At 52.3% G+C, this 22,676-nt stretch overlaps 2 protein-coding genes across 2 annotated transcripts in view; both read left to right on the top strand.

Moving 5' to 3' along the window:
- The first annotated feature begins 1,677 nt into the window (after nt 1–1,677).
- Nucleotides 1,678–14,835, top strand: Crybb1 (crystallin beta B1). The gene is made up of 6 exons (XM_036172313.1): nt 1,678–1,776; nt 3,163–3,347; nt 5,120–5,238; nt 9,427–9,559; nt 12,906–13,048; nt 14,566–14,835. Exons 2-6 carry the CDS (start codon nt 3,174–3,176, stop codon nt 14,747–14,749), a joined length of 753 nt encoding a protein of 250 aa, XP_036028206.1. The 5' UTR covers nt 1,678–1,776; nt 3,163–3,173; the 3' UTR covers nt 14,750–14,835.
- A 6,917-nt stretch (nt 14,836–21,752) lies between these two features.
- Tpst2 (tyrosylprotein sulfotransferase 2) overlaps nt 21,753–22,676 on the top strand; it is a 34,414-nt gene continuing 33,490 nt past the window's right edge. The window contains exon 1 of the mRNA XM_036171715.1: nt 21,753–21,830. The gene's annotated coding sequence lies outside the window, so the exon portion shown is untranslated. The remainder of the gene's footprint in view (nt 21,831–22,676) is intronic.

Raw genomic sequence — 22,676 nt, 5'->3', positions numbered from 1 at the left:
GAACAATCAGTGCTCTTAACCTCTGAGCCATCTCTCCAGCCCCAAGAGCCTGTCTTAATAAAGTAAAAAGAAATAAGGAATAATGTGAGTGCCAGTTCCACATGGCAGATGGGAAAGAGGACTGGAAGAGGACAAAGGAGCCACCAATTTGTCTATAAACGGTTCATCTGAAGGCGGACTGGCAAGAGTCACAAAGTGCTCAGAGAAGAACTACCCAGCAAGAGAGGCTGCTCCCATCTCCGGAACCTTCGGCAAGCTGCTCATGGCCAGGGTGGTAGGGGGACGAAACTACCCCAGATGCCTGCCCTTGAAACCCAGACCTGTGGGCGGCCCCCACCACAAGCATCTTGGCCTGACTCCCAGTGGCTGCCCCATCCTGTGATTCCCAGCTTGCCCTTTAAGGACTTGGCCCAGGATGAAAGGCAGAGAGGAGGCTGGCAGGGAAAGGGGCTCATGGATACAAGGGCAAGTCCAGCACTGGCTCCAGGCCAGAGTGACCACAAGACAGAGGTAGCCTCCATGGGACGTCCCAAGTAAAAGGGGTTTCTCAGAAGATGGATATACCCCACTGGGGCTAAAGATATGCCACAGTAGTCCACTTTGGGTGCACACTGTGGGCAAGGTCGAAACCTGTTCTGTGGGGGTTTCAGTTTCTCTGTTTGGGGCAATGATGGACCATCTGCGTTACACCTGTTGGGGTTCACTGGTCTACCAGGCTGCATGGCTGTTTTCTCCTTTGCCTGGAGTTCCCTCTATCTCTCCCTTCTACCATCTCCCCCATCTCCCTTTCTGTCTGTCACTCTCCACCCTTTGGTCTGTGTCCTCACCTTGGATGTCTATCAGCCCTGTCTCTCCACCCTCTTCAGTGAACACTGGAGCACCCCCCACACACACCATTTTATCCTGGCACTGTCGGGGACCTGTGAGGGCCCAGGACATGCATTAAGCGCCAGACCCTTGCCCAGCTAGGTGCAGTGAGATAGGAGGTTGCTCAGAGACTCCATGTCCCTGACCCTGGGCAGCACCCCTGGGGCCAGTCTCTGGTGGTTGATGGGCAGTTAGGAAGGACCCAGGCCTTGAATGTCAAATACTAGAGCCTGAGACCCAGCCCCACCCACCACCACACTAGAAACAGGATGTCAGGCAGACCTCAGTCAGGGCCAAGGTCAGATGGCCTGAGACGGAGCATGCAGACCAAAGCCTGCCTGCCTCCCCTGGCCAGTACTGGCCTCTGAACCCAGCCTTCCACATCTGAGAAGTGGGTACAGTGAGAGCAGCTGTGCTTCAGAGTCGATCACAAACCCAGAGGCTGCAAACACACCGGAGTGCTCAGGAACGGGCCATGGACTGAGAGCCCTTCTGTCTTTATGCAACACATTCATGCTCAGTTCTGTGCGGCATCCCACAGGGAGACATGTACCCTGTACCTTCAGACTGAGACCCCTAGAGGGAGAGACTTCCGAAGCCACGCTGTGTTTGGTGCCCCATCCTTACCCTAGGCTGGCAGCCAGCAGGGCCCTGGGCCTGTCTCCAGCCAGGGTAATGGACTCTGTAGTCAGAATAGGGCTGGGGCCAGGGTTTCTCTGTGTTCCTGCCCCACAATGGAAAGTGCTAGCCTGTGCAGTACCAGGGCAGAGCCCGCCCTGGACCCTGTCCAAGCCTGCTGAGCCAGCTACCTCTTTGTGCTGCACACTATAGACCCTGGCGTCTGCCAGGTTATAAAATGGGGGGTCGGCCCTGAGGCACCCACAGCCACCCGCCTGTCCTCCAACACAGGTAAGAGGGGACTGCCATCCTGCCAGAGAACTGGGGGAAATGGAAATAAAGAGAGGGAGGGTGAAAACAGAAAGAGAGAGGGGTGAAGAACTAGGAGGAAGCAGACACCGAGACGAAGCAAGAACCAGAGCTGTTCCTCATGCACGCTTGTCTGGCCAGCACTCAGGAGGCTGAGGCAGGAGGATTGCTGAGCACTGGAGACTAGCCTGGGCTAGAGAGAAGGACCCTATCTCAAAACAACAAAACAGGAAGACAGGGAGGGAGGCAGAGAGGCAAGCAGTGGTGGAAGTATTGGCCAGAGGAGGAGGGGGGGGGGAGAATGAACACATGCTGGGAAAGAAGCCCAGCCTCTGGGGAGTGTTTTCCAGGGACAAGGTGGAGGGTGGCTGAAACCCCCAGATGTGGCCCAGATGTGTGGGCTGAGCAGCCAGTCTTCCTGCAGAAGGCTGGGAGGTGTGCGCTCGCCCTAGTTAGAGAAAGGATGTCCGGAACGCAGCTGGACCCAAGGAGCTTGCTCTGGGCAGTCCCAGGGTTCCAGTGGTTAGTAAACTATCAGCAGAATCTTGGGTGCGTTTGCCCCAGGGGACAGTGCTGTCAGCAAAGACCCATGCCGAGAAGGCTGTGTTTCTTGAGGGACCAGAGTCCCCTCCACCCAATGCCCACAAGGCACAGTTCCGGTGTAGAGCGTCGGAAGCATGCTGTTCCCTCCTTTTGCACCTCCCAAACCCAAGTGCCAGGCTAGTATTTGCAAACCCACATCTGCCCTCAGAGGATGCCAGGGGCAGATGGATGGCTGTGAGAGGTTCAGGACACACACACACACACACACACACACACACACACACACACACACACTTGCTCTCTGGGCAGCTCCCATGCCCCTGGCACAGAGACAAGTGCTAAGGAGCTGTCCCAGACAGGAGTGTTTACCAGGTTGCATTTAGTAACCCAGGTGCCTGTCCATCTGCCGGTTGAGGTGGGAGCTGACTGCAGTGTGGGCTGCAGGACACCTTTACTCCAGCTAGATTCTAGAGGGAGATCCTGACCCCGGCTAGCCCACAGTTAAGGTCAGGGTGTGAGGCATTCATTATTGTTTTTGATGGAACACTCCCGAGTATGACTGTCACTCATCTGGTGAGGCAAAGCCATGCTACTAACACATGTGACAGCTAACAAGCACAAGGGGCCAAGGAAGGGAAGAGCAGAGTGCGGGGCTCAATGGAAGGACACAGCGCAGGGGAGAGACAAAGTCAATGCTTCTGTTTCCCAGGCAGAGTCGATGTCTGTGAAGGAGCCTGTTGACATGGGTGAGAAGCATAAGGGTGGGGACAGCTTGGGATGGCCACCCCCGAATCACCCAGCCCAAAGGTTTCTTTTTCTTTGCAGCGTCAGGAACCATGTCTCAGGCTGCTAAGGCCTCGACCACAGCGGCAGTGAACCCGGGGTCTGATGGCAAGGGAAAGGGGGGCCCGACCACAGGGCCGGCCCCAGCCCCTGGCCCCACCCCAGTCCCAGCTTCTGTGCCCAGGCCCAGTGCCAAAGTAGGGGACCTGCCTCCTGGGAGCTACAGGGTAAGGATGGGAGGGGTGGGGAAGGCTTACCAATCCACATCTTCCTCATCCCTCCTTCTCTTCCTCCCCTCCCTCATTCTCTCCCCTTGGCAGATCTCTCCTTTCTGTTTCTGAGTTGCTCCCTCTCTATGATTTCCTTCCTCTGACTCTTTCTGCTCCCCATCCTCCCTGGCCTGCTCCCCATCCTCCCTGGCCTGCTCCCCATCCTCCCTGGCCTGCTCCCCATCCTCTCTGGCCTGCTCCCCATCCTCCACAGCCTCTTCCTTCCCGGACAGTCTGGGAACCTTAGGGCTTCCACATGCCTGGAAGAAAAGGGAATCCACTAGAATGTGAACCACTCTTGATGCAAGACAGCTGCTGCCAGGCCAGCCCACATGTGGGAACATAGAGGTTGGCAAAGCCAGAGACAGGAGAGGAGTGTGTTTGGTGGCAAGAACCACTCATTCTAGGAGAGCCACCAGGCCACCAGGCCACTCTGATCTTCCTGGAAACTTTCCCCCAAGGTCCAGGTTGCAGGACTCCTGGAGAGCTAGACTCTCTGCCCTCGAGATTTCATTTGTGGTGGCTTCACCCTCAGGTACAGCCCTGGCCACACTTGGTTTATGACTCACACCAGACCCAGATGTGGCTGGCTTTGCTTTGTGTAAATTGAATTTAATCATTAACTTAAATTTACTTTTTAACAAGGTAGCAAACACCTACCTGCAAACCCACAATCCATATATAAGCTAAGATTTGGTGAAAACCCTCTACCTGACCCTAAGGGTTCCTTAGGATCCTACCTCCTCCCCACCCCATGATCTCTCCAATGCCAAGCATCTGCCACCTGGGCCTGGCGCCAGAGAGTTGCCTTGACACCACTGAATGACAGAGTTGTGGTGTGGTACAGAAAATGTGTAAAGATCCAAATGAGAGGTGCAGAGGGGAGGGAGGGGTTGGCTGTGCGCTGGGTTATGGACTAGTGAGCCTTACCTATATTTGGTCCCGCAAACAAGAAAACAGCTCATGCCCTGCCCTGCCCTGAAGGAGCTCTTTGGAGGTAGAGGTTTGGAAAAGAAAAAGAGAAGGAAGAGGAGGAGGAGGAGGAAGAAGAGGTGGAAGAGGAGGTGAAGGAGGGAGACTCAGAGGCAGTGGTGGCTTCCCAGGGTTGTACCTGGCTATGAGGGATGTCACAGTGTGAGGCATTCAGCCCCTGCCCAGGGTAAAGGAGGAGCAATCCCAGAAGGCTTCCTGGTGAAGGTGGCATCTGCACCTAGAACATGGTCAGGACCACACATGTAGCCTGGAACCTGAGTTAGGATGTGGAAGATCCAGGGGACTCCCGGTGAAGAGGTTATGCCAGGCTGAGAAATAATACAGAGAAGGAACTAGAAGGACTGGGCCCAGTGACACACACACACACTTAGTCCCAACACTCGGTGGTGGAGGCCAGAGGATCCCAAGTTCAGGGCTAGTCCAGCTTACAGAATAAATTCCAGGTCAGTCTAGGCTACATAGAGAGCCCTTGGATGGGAGCCTGGGAGGCACAGGACCCCATTCCTACACCTGACTACGGTACTGATAGTGGGAAGACTGGAGGGTAGGCTCATTCACAAACTGAGGCTGATGGCATCCTGGTGAGATCCAGGCCCTACCTACTTTGACTGACACATGCCCTTCAGGAGTTGTTGGACCTGAGCCCCTCATCTCGCAGATTTGGCTTGGGGTCAGGGTCATGCAGCCGGGCCGTTCCTCAATCTGCCCTCCTGGATGTGGGTGGTTTCTCTTTGCAGCTGGTCGCCTTCGAGCAGGAAAACTTCCAGGGCCGTCGGGTTGAATTCTCTGGGGAGTGCCTGAACCTGGGGGACCGTGGCTTTGACCGAGTGCGCAGTCTGATAGTCATCTCAGGACCGTGAGTGCTGGAGGGGGAGGGACGTGCTCTGCCACAAAACAGCTACATTAGCCTGGCACCAAGTAGTCTCTCCTTGGTCTTTCCCTAGCTTCTCTGCGTTCCCTCATAGATAGGAAACAGACTCAGAGGTGACCTGAACAGTGCAAGGCTACCATGGGAGGAACCACATGTCCCCAGCCATCCCCTCTCCCAAACATCTATAGTGTAAAAACCAAGTGCATTGCATGTCACCTATAACAACACCAAGTTGTCTAAGAGAGGGCTAACCCCTTTGCCAGTCAACAGTCAGGGAGATGGAGGATCTGAAGGACTAAGTCAATGGGCGAGGTTACCCTATGCTGAGTGGCAGAGCCCACATCTGTCACAGGCTGTTGGATTTCACTCCCAGTTCTCAGAAGCAGTGGGCAAACTCCTCAGGGCTATCTCCATGAGGCCATCATGATGTCTCTGCTATTCTTTCCTCCACCATGAAATCCTCTGGGGTGTGTGTGTGTGTGTGTGTGTGTGTGTGTGTGTGTGTGTGTGTGTGTGTGTATGGCCAGCCAATGTTTAAGGCATCTCAAACTGCCCATAGTACAAAGGGAAGCCAGTTTGGGCTCAAAGCCAGATTGAGATCAGACCTACTTAGGTTCCCAATGCTCACTCCTTCCTGTATCTTGTTCCATCTCCAAGCCTGCTTCCTTGACTCTAAACAACGAGATTCTGAGGCAGAGTGGGGTTGGCACTGTAGACATTCAAGCTTGGCAGGCAGGCGACAGTGATGGCCATATATTTCCCCTGCTTCCCTGGGAGTTCCAGCAGCACACCATGGTCTATGTTCTTTTTGGGGACCACTCATGCCTCTTGCATCCACTCCATCCTTGGTGTGGTCAGCCCTAACTCAGCCCCACCCATCCCCTAAAGCCCATTTGGGACAGGAACTGCTGGATGTGGCCATCTTGAGGTTTCAGAATGTTTGGGATGCTGATGACTCAAAGCCAGAGTATTTCTCCTCAAAAAGACAGACAACAGACAGCTATGCCCATGTCCTTTCTTTCTTCCTTCCTTTTCTTTCTTTCTTTCTTTCTTTTTTTTTTTTTTTTTTTTTTTTTTTTTGTGTGTGTGTGTGTTCAGGGGGTTGTGTCCGAAAGGGACAGACATAGGCCTGAGATCCAGGGGCAAGGGCTGTGTCAGGATCAGCAAGTGTGTGGGAAGAAAGGATAAAGAAGAGATGAGCATGAAAGGAGAGGAGAGGAGACATTTACTGAGGAGGTACCATGAGACTTGGGAGATCTCAGCCTGAAACCTGACACCATGGCATGACTGGGTTGGGTACCACCCCTCAGGCCTGAGGCTCCACTTGATCCCTGTCCTCCTCTTCTTGCTTCTGGCTCAGATGAGCCATAGGCAATGAGGCTGGACACTGGGACACTGTTGATAGAGTCCTCACAGGCTACCCAAAGAGGACAGAGGTGTGTGGAGAGAGAGCAGCAGGTGGCTAGACCACATCGGTCTTGTCTTACATAAGCAGCAGCTTTCTCACCTCTAGTCATAGAGGAGATTACCGTGGGAGCCTCATGTCGAGTCCGCTCCATGAGTTCCCTGGGTTCAGACCCTCAAACTTCCCAGCGATGCACAGGCAGTCATTTCTTCTTCTTTTCCTGACGTTCAATGACCCTCAGGGATGGTTCCAAGTCATGTGGTGAGTAAGTCAATGATGAGCTGGGATTAGAACCCAGCTCTGTCATTTCCCATAGTCTCTGGTCTTCATCCCTGTGTGGCACCACCTTCTGAGGTTCCTGCCCCATCCACCACCCATTCTGTCCATCACATGTGTCACTATCCATCTGTGCATCCATCTATCAGTCCAGTATCCATCCATTCTCTTTTATTATCTGTTTCCATCCCTATATCCATCTATCTGTTCATTCATCTGACTACTCAGCCATCTACACATCCTTCCTCCTGTCATCCCCTGTCCACCTGTCCTTTTCTCTCTGCATACACTCATACATCCATTCAACTATATCCATCCATCCATTCATCAATAGCCATATGTTTATCATCCAGTCACCCCTTCATCCATCATCCATCCAGTCAACCATTCATCATCCATCTGTCCATCCATCCATCCATCCACCCATTCATCTATAGCCATATGTTTATCATCCATCCACCCCTTCATCCATCATCCATCCAGTCAACCATCCATCATCCATCTGTCCATCCATCCATCCATCCATCATCCATCCATCCATCCATTAATCTATAGCCATCTATTCATCCATCTATAGCCATCCATCCACTCATCCATCCATTCACCCATCCATCATCCATCCATACATACATACATCCATCATCCATCCATCCATCCACCCATCCATCATCCATCCATCATCCATCCATCCACCCATCCATCATCCATCCATCATCCATCCATCCACCCATCCATCATCCATCCATCCATCCATCCATCCACCCATCCATCATCCATCCATCCATCCACCCATCCATCATCCATCCATCCATCCATCCATCATCCATCCATCATCCATCCATCCATCCATCCATCCATCATCCATCCATCCATCCATCCATCCATCATCCATCCATCAGCCACCCATCCATCCACCCATCCATCATCCATCCATCCATCCATCCATCCATCATCCATCCATCCACTCATCCATCCATCCACCCATCCATCATCCATCCATCCATCCATCCATCATCCATCCATCATCCATCCATCCATCCATCCATCCACCCATCCATCATCCATCCATCATCCATCCATCCATCCATCCATCATCCATCCATCCATCCATCCATCATCCATCCATCTTTTGCTCTTCTTCTCCAGTCTGCTAACAAAACCTCAGTAACGTTCTTTGAGGACAGGTCCACATATTCCACTCTGTCACTTCTTCACTGTGGTTGGCTCATCCTTCAGACAAGATCCTGAGGCTCCTGGGGTGCTTCTTTCTCAGCCCATGATGATGTCTCCCCATTGCCATCTTTCTGGTGAGACGGTCCCAGCAGCCCTCAGGAAGATAACACTCATAGTGATGTTCTACTGGGTCTCTCTTCGTCCCTTGAATTCCAAACACATAGAGTAAGAATTACCCCCCCCAAATCTTTACCCTAATCGTCCTAATCAAACCACAATGAAATCCCCCCACTATTTTAAATGTCCAATTTACTCTCTGTGAAAGACCAAGAAAATTCAGCATCATGCCACATCATGAAAATTCACAGGTGCCTGAGACTCACTACCAGACTTATTGTCTGCACTCCCCACCCTAACTGTGGGCCTCCTGGCTGCCAGGCTAGTTCTCAGCAAATGTGAATTCACTTTTCTCTCATATCTGAACTTCTGGGACTACTCACATTTGCTTCCTTTGATTTTGTTTCCTTGTTTGAAGACAGAATCTCACGGTGTAGCCCAGGCTGGCCACAGATATGATCTTACTGCCTCTCCCCTGTGCTGGGATTGCAGAGTGTATCACCATACCCAGCTCCTGTGTTTTACTGTTCTGGGATTGCAGGGTGCATCACCATGCCCAGCTCCTGTGTTTTATTTTAAATGATCCTTTGAACACAAGCTTACACCATTCTGGCAATCGAAGACCTAGTTCTGTTGTAAGTCGTGGGTACCTATGAGAAACCTTGCTTTGATCCCAAAGCAGCACTTCATACCCTGGCCTGCAGGGCTGGGGCCAGTGTCTGCTGCTCTCGTGGTTGGAAAGAAGCCACCAGTAGGTATTAGAGCTACATTAGCAGCAGCAGAGACTTTCTTCCAGCTATTAGTGAGCTTAAAAGAAAATATTTCTTGGTAAGTTAGTGGGTCCCAGGTCCTTAAAGTATTTAAAGCCTGTGTAAATCCCATATGTGCTAAAATAATTTGCTCAGATAATTACAAACAATATCTCATTTCATCCTTTGCCAACTCCAGAAAATGTTAGTGTAGGTAAAGAGATGAAGACTGGGAGAGGAAAAGCCATTTGTCTGCAGTCACATAAAAGCAGCGGCTATAGTGCAGAATGAAACCCAGACCAGTTGGACCCACTTCGGGTTTTCATTTCGGCGCCTGGGCTGCTGTGCTGGGGAGGGTTTTCATTTTGGTGCCTGGGCTGCTGTGCTGTGGGGGGCACTTGCTGATGCATTCACCTTTCAGTTTCTGTCCCTGTTGGTCCTTCTTGTGCTCAGCTGGGTGGCCTTTGAGCAATCTGCCTTCCGTGGGGAGATGTTTGTCCTGGAGAAGGGCGAGTACCCACGCTGGGACACCTGGACCAGCAGTTACCGCAGCGACCGGCTCATGTCCTTCCGGCCCGTCAGGATGGTGAGTGGCTGGGACTGGGACAGAGGTCTACCGTGACACGGGACCATGATCCCAGCACAGGAGAGGAGGAGGCAGGAGGACGGAGTTCAAATCTAGCCTTGACTCTAAGTGTGACCTCGTTGCAAAAAAAAAGAAAAGAAGAAAGTTGTGAAGTGACTAAGCAAGGGACTTTGGGGGAAGACAGTTGTGACATCTTGAGAACATGCTGAATTAGCTTTGTGATGTTTAGATCAGCATAAAGGAGATGAATCCCGATCGTGGAGACAGTCCCACATGGTGCGTAGTTGTTCCAGGATTATGAATTGATTATGAGTCATGAGCCAATTACTTCTTACTCACGCGTGCCAGGCTCTGACAGCACCGACTCTCACCTCTTGAGGTGGGAATGTCTGTGAAGAAAGCGCATTAATGAAGGCTCGCCCAGGACGATGAGGCGTTACTAATGCATCACAGTGGGTTAGGCAGCCAGAGTGCTTGCAGCATGTTGAGAATCCCAGGCTAGATTTCAGCCTTCACAGAGCACACTGTAAGAACTCAGAGATGAGCTTCAAACCCTTGAAGGCATTGTATGTCCATCTGCATAATGGGTGCAGCTGGGAAGCATGTTCAACTAGGGCTGAGCCAATGAATAGTAATGGTTCTTAACCTGTGGGTCATGACCCCTTTGCCTAAAACTCTACCTCAAAAAACAAACAAACAAACAAAAAAACCCACATTACATTCCAGTTCATAACAGTAGCAAAATTACAGTTATGAAATATCAACAAAAATAATTTTATGGTTGGGGGTCACCACAACATAAGGAACTGTACTAAAGGGTCTCAGCCTTAGGAAGGTTGAGAACACTGCTCTAGAGGATGCTCTCTGATATAGTAAGCACTAACCATTTGTAGTTGTTGTTGTTGTTGTGTGTATTGCTTTGTGTTTTGAGACAGTGCCCACCCCGTAGCCCAGGCTTCATGTTTCTCCTGGGGTTGCAGGCGTGCATCACCACAATCAGATCCTAAGTAGTTTACTGAACCTGTGAGATTTGTCTGGTCTGGATGGAGATGTGTGATAAGCCTGAGACACACTCCTGGTTTTAAATGCACCACCATGTCTTTCTCACAAGTGTAAAAGCTCATCCTCTCACGATCACACTGGCCAAATTAAAATTATGATCATATTTTAGACATAGTTATTTAGATAAAATATATTAGAAAAAGTGAAAAACTCTTAACACCCAACCTCACCCCAGATTACTTAGTTCCAAATCTATAGGTGCAGCCGGGGGGCACTAGCTCCTTTCCTTCACCCCCCCCCCCCCCCCACCCCGGGCAGCCTCTTACGCTTAGGGCCATGGTCTGACTTGTCCTCTGTGTCCTCTGTGACAGTCCTGGTCCTGGGCCACCATTGTCCTTCTCCTGAGTACCTCACCCCCCACATAACCCACATGCCTCACTCCTGGGTTCCCTGTCTGCATCTCATTCTGCTTTCATGAAAATTAGAGTTATTTCCAAAATCAAGCCTGTTCATTGTTGGCGCACACCTTTCACCCAGCACTCAAGGAGACAGAGGCAGGCAGATCTCTGAGAGTTTACGGCCAAGCTGATCTACAGAGTCAAGTCCAGGCCAGTCAGGGCTACATAGTCGAGACCCTATTAGGCACTTCAGGATGGCTGGATTCTGCCAGCTCCACCCTAGGCTCTGGAAGCCCATCTGTAACCAGAAACCTTGCCTGTGCTGCTTAGGGTGGGGTAGGGGAACTGGGGCTGGTTGGCAGTGGGCAGGGCAGCCAGCACCTGAGGGTTGAGAGCTGAGTCAGCCCAAGGAGAGCTGGAGGAAAAGCTGTGCAGGGACCAGTGAGGGCAGAGTCCTGCAGAAGGCTCCAACTAGCCTAAACTAAACATTAGCACCTGAAAGACAGGGCTGCTACAGAAGGAGTAGACGTGAGTGGGGCAGAGTGGGAAGGTGTGTCTGAGAGGTGGGGTCCCACGGGGCTTTATGGGGACAATGAGGTCTCACCTCCATCACAGTGGGGAGCCACAGACTGGCTGACCCTCCACAAGGTCCTCAAGACGGCGACAGTTATAGGTAACAGTCACTGGCATTGATTAAGTAGTGACCTTGCGTTGCTGACCATGTCTCCTGAGTCTCCATCCCTACCTCACACCACACATCCCCTTTCAGGGACGTTTGCTGTCCTGCACCACAGCCTTTGTCTATGCCTTCTCTTCGCTCAGTCTGACCTCTGCCCTACTTCCCTTCTTCTGGCTCTCATACTCCTATTTGACCTACAAAGTCCTTCCTAAATTTCCCTCCTCCTATGACACCTCCCTTGATCCACATCCCTTCCCTGGACTGACTTACTTCACTAATAGTCTTCCACTGTGTCTCACTGAAGGACGTGTGTGTGCCCTGCCATCCCCCGTTGCTAGTTAACAACGGTGACTAAAGTACCCCTTTATTAAGCACCTACTGTATGCTGGGTGCTTTGCCTTCCTTTTGTGGAGTCTGTACAGCAGCCCTAGCAGACAGAAGCCATTACAACACTCATTGTAACAATAAGGAAACTGAGGCCCAAACGTGGAAAATGAACTTCTTCACGCTGCACGGCTTGTCAGCAAATGGGCTGGGCCTCGCTGTGCGCTGCTGGCTGTTCCTCTCCGTGGAATTTCATCCATTAGGACTCAATGTGGGTTGGGGTTGGGGCTCAGTGGCAGAGCACTTGCCTAGCATGTAGCAGGATCGGGATTCCCTGCCCCCCGGCACCTCAAAACAAAACAAAAAAAAAACCAAACAAACAAGAAAGAAAACCCACCAGTCCCGGCCAGAACTCCTTCTATGCTGACATTCAAGGCTTCCGTCTCTTCCAGGTCCATTACCCACAGTCCCATGGGTGAAGTGCCAGAAAACCCATTCTATGGCAGAATGCACTGAGGCTTGAGGGACAGAGAGAAACGCCCAAAGTATTAGGCATAAGGACTACAGTCAGGACTCAGACCCGATCTATTCCGTTGTAGCTCACTCTGATTAGAAGAAGTTCATATAGAAAGACATTGAACGGGGCTCCCCAATACCTCAGAGGCTGCTGGGAATTGGGAGTGGCACTTCTCTGAAAAGTACTATCTTTTGCTGGCTGTGTGATGTAAACCAATATGCAGCAGGGTGATGTCACACACTTCCACATACGGACTTAAGCCTGTGTGGATGATCTCATTTTATCCTTGGGCACCAGAGATGTAGCAACCATTATCCCCTCTTCCCAGATGAGGAGGGTCTGCCCTAGGCAAGGCCCAGAGGTCCCTCCCCACCCCTTTCTCCTCCCCCGTCTGCTTCCATTTCTGACTGGTCTTGGCCTCTCCAGGATTCTCAAGAGCATAAGATCTGCCTGTTTGAAGGGGCCAACTTCAAGGGCAACACCATGGAGATTCAAGAGGATGACGTGCCCAGCCTCTGGGTATATGGCTTCTGTGACCGTGTGGGCAGTGTGACCGTCTCTGGTGGCACGTAAGCATCCAGGTTCTGGGTCCCCGCAGCAAGTGCAGAGTCAGAGGCTAAGGTTGCCAGAGATGAAATGTCACATCAGGTCCCTGGGAAAATCCTAGTAACCCCCCTCCATATTCACAACACAGATATACACAAAGACACTCAGAGACACACAGAGACACATAGAGATGTACACAGAAATACACACACACACACACACACACACACACACACACACACACACACACACAGAGTCTCTTTAGGACTCGGTCCTGGGGTTCTGCCAACAGATCACATGTCTCTGTGGCGTGTGACAAGTTCCACCTCCGTGTAAGTACTAGCCACAGTGGAGAGACTCTCAGCTGCTCAGGAGTAATGGAGCCCTGGCCAGAACTGATGTGGACAGAGGTCCCTGGGTGAAATGGCACTCTGTCTGCATCTCAATGCTGCTGGCTGCACAGTGGGTGGGTGAGGTTCCTGGCATCTGAGGTTCCCAAGCAGAGCCCTTAACCCTACTTCCTCAAGAACCTAAGGAGAGTCACATGCCTTGCCTCAAGTCCTGGCCCCTGGAGATGAGTGTCCTTTTCTGCCTTCCTATAATGCCCGCAGGATGGCAGCTTTTCCCTAGCTCCCTTTTCCTTCTCCCCTGAACCTGTGTCCTCATCTATTCCCCCCTCAGAGTCTTGTCTGAGAGCCGGGCACGTGCTGGGCACACAGAGGGGAGGCTTGGATTGAGGCCACTCTCTGCTTAGAGAAGGTTCCTCTGCCCAGTACTAGAGACACCAGTGTGCCCTGTACAGTGTGGACATGGTTGAGCCTGAGCTATCCACCTCTGGCAGGGTGGAAGGAACTGCATGGGATCTGGCTATTCCTCCACAGAAACTAGCCAGTGGCCAGCAATGGGTCAGAGAAGGGCTTGGGAAGAGCTGGCTTGTGTCTGGGCAAGGACTGAACCTAGAATCACTGACTGTACCATTCCTTGGTGAAGGTACCTTTGTACTGCATGCACCCATCAAACAAAGGGAGTCCTCATCAGAAAGGGAGGGAGTGGAGTCACCGCCATCCACACCCCACGTGGCTCAGCATCTCGGCTTGGCTCTAGGTTACCTGACACTGGACAGTGATTACAGTAGCCAGAGAGACTTACTGCACAGGAAAGACACCCAGGTTTGGAGACATGGATCTTGATGCCTTGTTCTTATTGCCTGAGAGAGAGAGAGAGAGCTCAAGACTCACGAATTGGATTCTGTTCTTCCTGGACCCATGGGTGTGGACTTATTGCCTACAGTGGGGGCATTCACTCCATCTGGTCCCCAAGCATGTGCAAAACAGCAGCCACATGACTGTGCCCACCTTTTAGAGGAGAATACTGAGGCTATCAGAAAGGGGAAGGCCGTGCCTCAGGGCATGAGACAGAAAGGGCCAAGCTGGGGCAGATGCTTGAGCCCTGCTGGGACACTAGCTACCAGACGGGTAGCAAAAAAGAGGTTGGGGAAGGGACTCTGGACGCCTCTACACCTTTCCTGCTCTCTTCCCAGATGGGTGGGCTACCAGTACCCAGGCTACCGTGGCTACCAGTATCTGCTGGAACCAGGCGACTTCAGACACTGGAATGAGTGGGGTGCCTTCCAGCCGCAGATGCAGGCCGTCCGTCGCCTGCGGGACCGCCAGTGGCATCATGAGGGCTGCTTCCCAGTGCTGACCGCTGAGCCCCCTAAATGAGCCAAGCTGCCCCCCTCCCACCTGCAGCCCTCCCTGCCTCAGTGTCCCCTCGCCCCCTGCCAATAAAAGTTCCCACAGCCGAAATACCCATGGGTCTGTGAACAGTGTGTGTCTACCTTCGACACCTAGTTGTGGTAACAATTAGAACAATCAATCATAGACACAGAAATCACTACAAAGATCATTTTTGTCGAGGGAGGGAGCAGGTCATACGTTCCAAGCCGGCCTCGAGTTTCCTGTATAGTCAAGGATGACCTTGGATTTCTGCACTCCCTGGGTCGTGGAAGATAACTTTAAATTTCTGAGCTGCCTTCTTCTTAGAGGTGTGAGCCACCATGCTGCTGGGGATTGAACCCAGGGCTTTGCACCTGCTAGGCAAGAGTTCTACCAACTAAGCTACATCCACAGCCTATTTGCTTGCTTGTTTGTTTACTTATGTATTAAGACAAGGTCTAGAGGCTGTTGAGGTGGCTCAGTGGTTAAGAGCACTGGCTGCACTTCCAGAGGACCTGGGTTCAATGTCCAGTACCCACATGTCAGCTTACAAACAGCTATAGCTTCAGTCTTAGTGGATCTGATGCTCTCTTCTGGCTTCCATAGACCCCAGGGATGCATGGGATGCACATACATTCATGCAGACAAAACATGCATGCACGTAAAATAATATCTATTAAAAGACAAGGCCTTGCTATGTAGCCCAGGCTAGCCTTGAACTCAGGATCTTCCTGCCTCGGCCTCCTGAGTGCTGAGATCACAGGAGTGTGCCATTGGGAACAATCACTAGAGTTTTCACATAATCTCACTATAGCTTTGAGCCTACTTTAGATTAGCATCATAATCCTTTCAGTTGAACATGTGAAGACCAGCAGGCTCAGAGATGGGAACGGACTTGCCCAGGGTCACACAGTGAGTGTCTGCTCCCAAATCCAGGCAGTCTGGCTTCGGATCCTGCACATCAAACTCTCATCCTCCCAGCTACCCCCAGGTGACTTTCTCCTCGACTTGCATATGGTCTGGTGTGCATTTGCACTTGGAACCTTAAATAGACTCACTGATTTGTAAATAAAACTTTATTATAACACTCCAGGAAGCAGACACCCAGCCTCATAATACTGTAGACAGAAGTTGAGTCTCAGCGGTAGGTACCACTTCCCTGACTCTAAAGCTGGCTCGTTCCTGACATGACTCAGTGGGTCATTAGCGAGAGTTGGAGAAAAGCAGAAACCAGCTGAGATTTTTCTTTTATTAATGTTCCTGTTTAAGCAAAGAAGATTGAAAGGAGTGTACTTTTGAGTAATCAATTCAGCCCACGGGTCCACCCAGAACCATGTCTTCCGGAAATCTCTACCAGGCATTATTGACTCCTGTTATCAGCAGTTAGCATTGACTGACGTTAGCCAGACGTATCGAGAAGGGTATTGCTATGGATATCTTCCAGGAGACGAGGCTCAGGTGATGGTGGATCCATAATCAGCTTCATGAAGCCTGAAGCCCAGGGAAGGCTGTATGCGAGGCAGAGCAAACAGTGGAGCCCTGCTGGCCCAGATGGCACCAATGTATAGGTGATTAAAAGAAAACAGGTGCACCTTCCTGTTACCTGCTAGAGACTGCCAGGCGAAGCCTGTGACATCTGCAGTGTGGAAGCAACACCCTGCATGGAGGCCTGCTTGCACAGCTGTGCCTGGTAGCTTTGCTACCCCATGAGTACAGGCATGGGTGCAGAGAGCTTGTGCAGAGAGCAAAGCATCCTGGGGTGGGGGCAGCAGCTTGGTGGTTGTGTGGGCAGAAGTGAGGACAGGTTGGGAGGCCAAGTGGGCAGGAGATGAAAGTGATAAAGAAGGTGGAGCCTCCTAACACCTCTCCCTGGGCTTGCTGGGGCTTCAAAGCAGAGGCGTCATGTTGCCTAGCCTTCCTTGGGTCTAGTGCTATGGTGTCTACATCCTGCCTCTTGCCCAGACTTTGGTTCTGGGCATCTTGGGCAAGAAGACGGGCTGGTTTGTGGGCCAGGATCCCTGGGATGATCCAGAGGCACAAATATTTGGTCTGTGCTTCTTGTTGGGCCCTAGGATGTGTCCCGTGAATGGCTTCGTTCTGGGTCTTGCCCTTCCCTCTGCCAATCGTTATCCCCACTGTCCCCCCAAACCCAAGATTCTGAAGCTATGGTTCTCTGTAACACATCACCAATCTTCCATGACTGAGTCTGAGGGCAGGCTGCGGAGATCCCCCACCAGGAGCTGTCAATTCCTACCATCATTTTATTTCTTTCTTTCTCTTCCTCCCTCTCATTTTTCTCACTGCCTTGAGCTCCTAGGGTGTGCACACAGCTTTATTTTCTCTTTGATATTATAGTCCAGGCGGGCCTTGAATTGATTGTGTGGCCAAGGATAATCTGAAACTTTCGATCCTCCTGCCACCACCTCCGGAGCAGAGCAGAGCCCACAGTCAAAAGCCACATGAACTTAACCTTCACAATTGCTTAGCTCCAAGGTCCTGCAGATAGCATGATGCACCTTGATCTCACATTTCCACAAAGAGAAAGTTGATTTCCATGGACATCGATTCTGCTATCCGGTCACTCTGAATTTTTATTTCATGCTTGTTGAAAGAACGATTTTGATCTTATTTACAGGACCGTTTTCTTTTACTTGTGTTGATCGGATGAGTCCTAGAAGAAGACAGGCGCTGGAGGCTGCAGCTCAGTTGGTAGACACTTGCCTAGCCTGTTCGCATGCCTGGGTTTGATCCCAGCACAGAAAATCCTGGGTGTGGTACCACATGCCTATAATAAAAACACTTGTGAGGTGGAGGAGGGGAGATCAGATAGTCAAAGATGTCTTCTACTGTGTAGGGAGTTGAGGGAGACCCTGGGGAGGGCAGCTGGTGACAGGGGGACAGGGGAACAGTGGGGCAGGGAGAGAGAGGAGAGGGAAGGAAGGGGAGGGACTGAGGGAGGAAGGGAAAGAGAGGGGGGAGAAAGAGCAGGGATTCACCAGCTTGATTAATCTTAAAATGCCTTCCTTTGCTCTCGGCTCAGTGATATTCATATTTTCTTGATGGTACTCATGGGTGAAACACATTGGGCAAATTAGCATCCTTGAGATTAGATACACACACTTGCCAAAACAAACACAAAAACCCAGGAGGAAATAACAGTCATTATTTTTTTATTATTTATCGTTTTGCCAGCAAATTTACAAGCAGTAAGACACTCTGTAAGAAAAACAAAGCCTACAAAAGACTCTAAGCAAAATAAACACTGGGGAGGAAAAGGACACATCCAAGGCCAGGGTGATCCCAGCAGGCACCCTGAACCTGCTGCTCCTGCCCCAGGTCCTGACTCCAGCTTGTCCTGGACTGAATGTGTGAGGCCCTGGCCAGCTGGGGAAGAACTCCGGCAGAGCTTCAAGGTGAAAAGCCACACTGTGTTTTGAAACCAAAACCCAGTTTCCACCTCAACTCAAAACACGATTTAGGGGTGACACTGAAGAAAAATGGGCTGGTTGCAGGGCCCACTTTTCTGGAAGACTCTCCAGGAGACTGGAGTCCTGCCCCTCACACTGGGCTTACAGCTGCAATTCAGCTGGGAACTCCCACCCCCTCACCCCCACATTTGATCCCAGATTGTGGATATTGGACTCCAAGGCCTCTGGGAAGACAGTGTCTCCCTGTTGGAGCACCTAACCCATATCTTCCAAGTCTGAGGTACAACATAGGTTTTGTGTGTGTGTGTGTGTGTGTGTGTGTGTGTGTGTGTGTGTGTGTGTCTGTGTGCAGAGTAGGCAGGAGTAGCCCTGGAAATGCTTAGGGGCACTGGTCAGCATCAGTCAGCAGCATCAGATCCTGGAGAGCACACAGCAGCTGAGTTCATGAGAATATGGTTCCAGGGTGTCCCAGGGAGGCTCTAGAGAGGTGAGCATCTAAAGCTGGTGGTGATGGTACATGATTAATCCCAGCTCTTGGGACACCGAGGCAGTGTGATCATGAGTTCAAGACCAACCTGTGCTGTATAGTGACACCCTGTTTCAAAAAAAAAATGAAAGGGTTTGGGGAGATGGACCAGTCACTAAAGCTCTTGCCTTGCGAGCATGAAGACATGAGCTCAATGCCCAGAACCTATGAAAATGCTGGGTGGTGAAGGGTGTGCTTGTAATCCAAGCACTGGGGAGGCAGGGACAGGAGGATGGGGGCTTGTGCGCCAGCCAGTCTAGCCTAATTGGTGAGCTTCTGGCCAATGAGAGACCCTGTCTCAAAGGAGGTAAATAGGATTCCAGAATGTAACACTTCAGGTTGCCCTGAGACACACATACCTGGATGGGCAGACTCACCTAGCTACACACACACACACACACACACACACACACACACACACAGAGAGAGAGAGAGAGAGAGAGAGAGAGAGAGAGAGAGAGAGAGAAAGCAAATAAACAAAAATGACAGGACAAAAACCAGAGATGAGCACCCTGTTTGGAGCTGCGTTACCATGGCAGCAGGTCATCTGAGTCAGAGATCAAAGGGTGCTCTCTGAAGCCTGACCACCAGAGAGAAATGGTAACTCCACCTGCTTCCTGCCAGAGAAGGGACCCACTGCCATCCGCCTTCTGCTGCGAAGGTGAGAGAGACCTGAGCTCGCATTAGTACTAAGAGGCAGCTGTAGCCTTCAAACCAGATTTTCTGATTGACCCTCGGTTTCCTCCCCTGTAGAATGTGTGTGGTGATGATAAGAAACCTCAGAAGGCTGCTGGGGAGCGTGAACAGGCAGGCTGAAGATGATTAAAAACAAAACAAAGCCAAACCTGGTGGTGCTGGGGATGGTTTTGAGAGTGTTGGGCAAGCGATCTACGGCTCAGCCACACCCTTTGCCCCCACTCCCCAGTACTCTTCTGAACAGCTCCGCCTACAGTCTCTGTGCCTGAAGAAAGCAGAGCCATCAATACAGCATCCACACTGCCTTTTGGGAGGTCAGTGCTAGGAAGAGGTTAGACCTGTGCTACATTTCTATCCCATGCTGTTGACAAACATCCTCTGGAGACTCTCTAGGCGCCATGCTCCGTGAACCCGCTGCTGTCAAGCAGATGAAGGAGGTGCCCATCCTGGAAGGCCCCAGTCCAGGGACAGGGATGGGATGGACGGGATTGGGCACGTTCAGGATGGTATGGCCGTAGACAGGGATGGGATAGAAATGAGCTTGTTAACCCACCGTCAATGTCACATCAGATTCCCAGGTTGATGCAGAAGGGGGACAGGGGAGTGGGCTTCCTTCAGGGGGTGACAGTGTGATGGAAACCTGCAAGTGTTTGCTACCCTGGGTGGCTGCCAGAATGCCCACTCTAGCCATCCACTCAGATCTACCTCGCCTTTCTGCCCAGTGACTCTGGAAGCAGAGCCCTTCCTCTGCACCCTTGTGCCTACTCTGAGATGCTTAAACTCTGTCTGCTCCTCCCCAAGAGCATCCAGAGAAGTGTCTCTACAGCTAGCCACGCCCTTCCCTGAGGAACACTTTCCCAGTCTCCATTTCATCAAGACATGGTGGAGACTCCCTTCCCCGACACACAGGAGCCTGGCAGCATCCTCTCACCTCCACCACGTCCTGCCTACCCAACTTCATGCAAGGCTGACCTCTCTACCGGATGCTGTACCTGCTGCCCCACACTCTGCTGTGACTAATGTGCCTTTCAGGACTAGCAGCACAAGCCGCCCTGCCTGAACTTCAGGTGATGGTGTAAGAACTCCATTTTTCCTCCCTGGACCAGCTTAGGCCCCTATTCCTGTCTGGTCAGTTACACACACTCTACTGTGAAGGCTTGTTGGGAGATCCAGCTTCCTTCCAGAATCATAAAGCCCTCCCCTGAGCAGAAGTTCCTTTGGGACCTCTGATATCTTTCTTCACCTGTGAATAGTATGAAACTCCCAGCTGCTGTCTCAAATATGCACTCAATCAACGCTGGCTTCAGTGAGGTGGGGACTCTGTCAGTCCAGCGTCTCCCACAGGACAGGCACTGTTTTACGGAACGCATGAATGAAAGACAAACACACATCTGTGTGCCTTGACTTCTATGGCGTGCGTGTATATTTGTGCTAGTTGTAACGAGAATAGAAATTTATTATATTTATTTTTGTATTGGGTATGGGGGATACTGTTTCATAATATCCCAGAGGTCATACGACAATTTGTTGGTCGAAGGTGTCTGTTCTCTCCTTGTGTGATGTGGGTCTCCGAACGAACTCAGGTTCTCAGGTTTGGAGGCAGGCGCTATTACCCCGCTGAGCCACCTCGCAAACCCCGGAATTTCATTTTAAATATTTATTTTTAGTTCTGTGTGTGTGCCATAGCACACACGTGGAGGTCAGGGGCAACTATGTGGAGTCGCTTCTCTCCGTGGGTCTCGGGGATTGCCAGCGTCTCTACCAAACGAGACATCTCTCCGGTCCCAGGAATGTATTTTAAACAAGGGAGCACACACACGTGTACCTAAGGTGTAAACAGAGGATAAAGAGGACGCAGGGAGAGGCGAGCCTGCACTTTCTCCCTTGCTATGCACACCTAGGGCTGGCTGCTCTCTGGGGTGAAGGGCAGCCTGCCCGCTTGGCGTCTGAACGCTGGCCTGAGTAGCTGAACCCTGCAGGACGCTGCGCGAGTGGGGTACGCCCGCGGGGTTGTAGGAACCAGAGCCGCGGCCCCAAGCAGCGGGAGCCCCGCCTCCAGGGCGGAGGCGAAGGCGGGGCAGCGCAGGAAGAGGGGCGGGACCGAGGCCGAGGCCCCGCCCCTCTTGCGTCACGACGCGCGGCCCTCCCCCTAGCAGCGCCTCCTTGCCGCAGAGCGAGCCGCGGGGCGGGGGCGTGGCCGAGGCCGTGTGGGCAGGGCCTATCCAGGTCCCGCCTCCCAAGGCTTCACGGGTCTCCTGGAATCGTCCGGAGAGAGGCCCGCGGCAGGGGGCGTGGTCTAGCGGTCTAGGCAACAGGGGCGGGGCGTGATCACAAGAGGCCTCGCCCCTTTCGTCACGGCACGAGGCCCCGCCCCTCGCGGCGCTTCCCAGGCGGCCGGCAGGGAGCCGGAGTCTGCGCGGGCGCCGATTCGGGCACGGTAGGTGGCGGCGGCGGCCTCGGCCAGTGCAGTGTCGGGGCTGCACGGAGCGGTGGGGACTGTGGGCGGCGCGGACAGGCCGGCCCGGCCTCCGCGGAGGGTAACGGGGGGGAGGAGGAGACACGCGTGGCCTGGAGCCTCACCCGCGCGGCGCCGCGGGGAAGTTAACTTGCGGAGGTCGCGGCCCACGGCGGTTCTTAGAACGCGAGTGCCTCCTCTCGCTGCTCCGCCTAGCGTGCCGCCGGCTTCCTGCTTTACACGTGGGGAAACTGAGGCCTGGGCCCGTCACGTGCCCGGCCGCTAGGACTCGCCGGCCAGGACCGCAGAAAGTCCCCCGCGGGGTTCCAGGCGCGCGCGTGTGTTGGGGAAGGGGCTCTTTCTGTTTCGGCCCTCACCCCCACTCCCACCCCAGAAGCGGCTGCCCCGTGGCCCCCGTGCCTCCCCTGCGTCCGCACTGTTCTTCGGCCCTCCCCCCCACACCCCTTATTGCTTTCATCCCAGCAGGGTTGCCTGATGGTTAGGCCCAGCTTGGTTAGGCAGATCGGGGTGGAAGGCTCCAGTTCAGGACTGGGGACGTGCCCCTCCTCCAGCCCCTGTTTCCGGGGGGTGCAGAACTGGGTTTGTTTCTCTAGCCTAAAGAAGGGTGTTAAGTTATTCGTGAACCGCTGTGCCCGCCTCTGCCCGAGCCTATCTGTTTACCCTATCTTGTTTTAAAAACCCTATCTAAGTCTTTTCATAACGGCTTTCTGAAGGTCTGCTCCACTAACCGTACGTAGGACTCACCCTTTGGAAGTGGTCTCTGAGTGGGTTTTAGGATCCTTAGGTCACGCACTGCCCCCATTGTCT

The sequence above is a fragment of the Onychomys torridus genome, chromosome 22 (genome assembly GCF_903995425.1).
Source record: "Onychomys torridus chromosome 22, mOncTor1.1, whole genome shotgun sequence".
NCBI classification, from domain to species: domain Eukaryota; kingdom Metazoa; phylum Chordata; class Mammalia; order Rodentia; family Cricetidae; genus Onychomys; species Onychomys torridus.
The sequence above is the reverse complement of the archived record's forward strand: the minus strand, read 5'-3'. Positions and strand labels throughout refer to the sequence as shown.

Bases quoted from the DNA above. Each gene is read 5' to 3' on its own strand.
- Crybb1 (XM_036172313.1), top strand. From the start codon at position 3,174: ATGTCTCAGGCTGCTAAGGCCTCGACCACAGCGGCAGTGAACCCGGGG. The intron at 3,348-5,119 runs GTAAGGATGGGA...TTCTCTTTGCAG, and splicing joins TGCCTCCTGGGAGCTACAGG to CTGGTCGCCTTCGAGCAGGA. The intron at 13,049-14,565 runs GTAAGCATCCAG...CTCTCTTCCCAG, and splicing joins GTGACCGTCTCTGGTGGCAC to ATGGGTGGGCTACCAGTACC.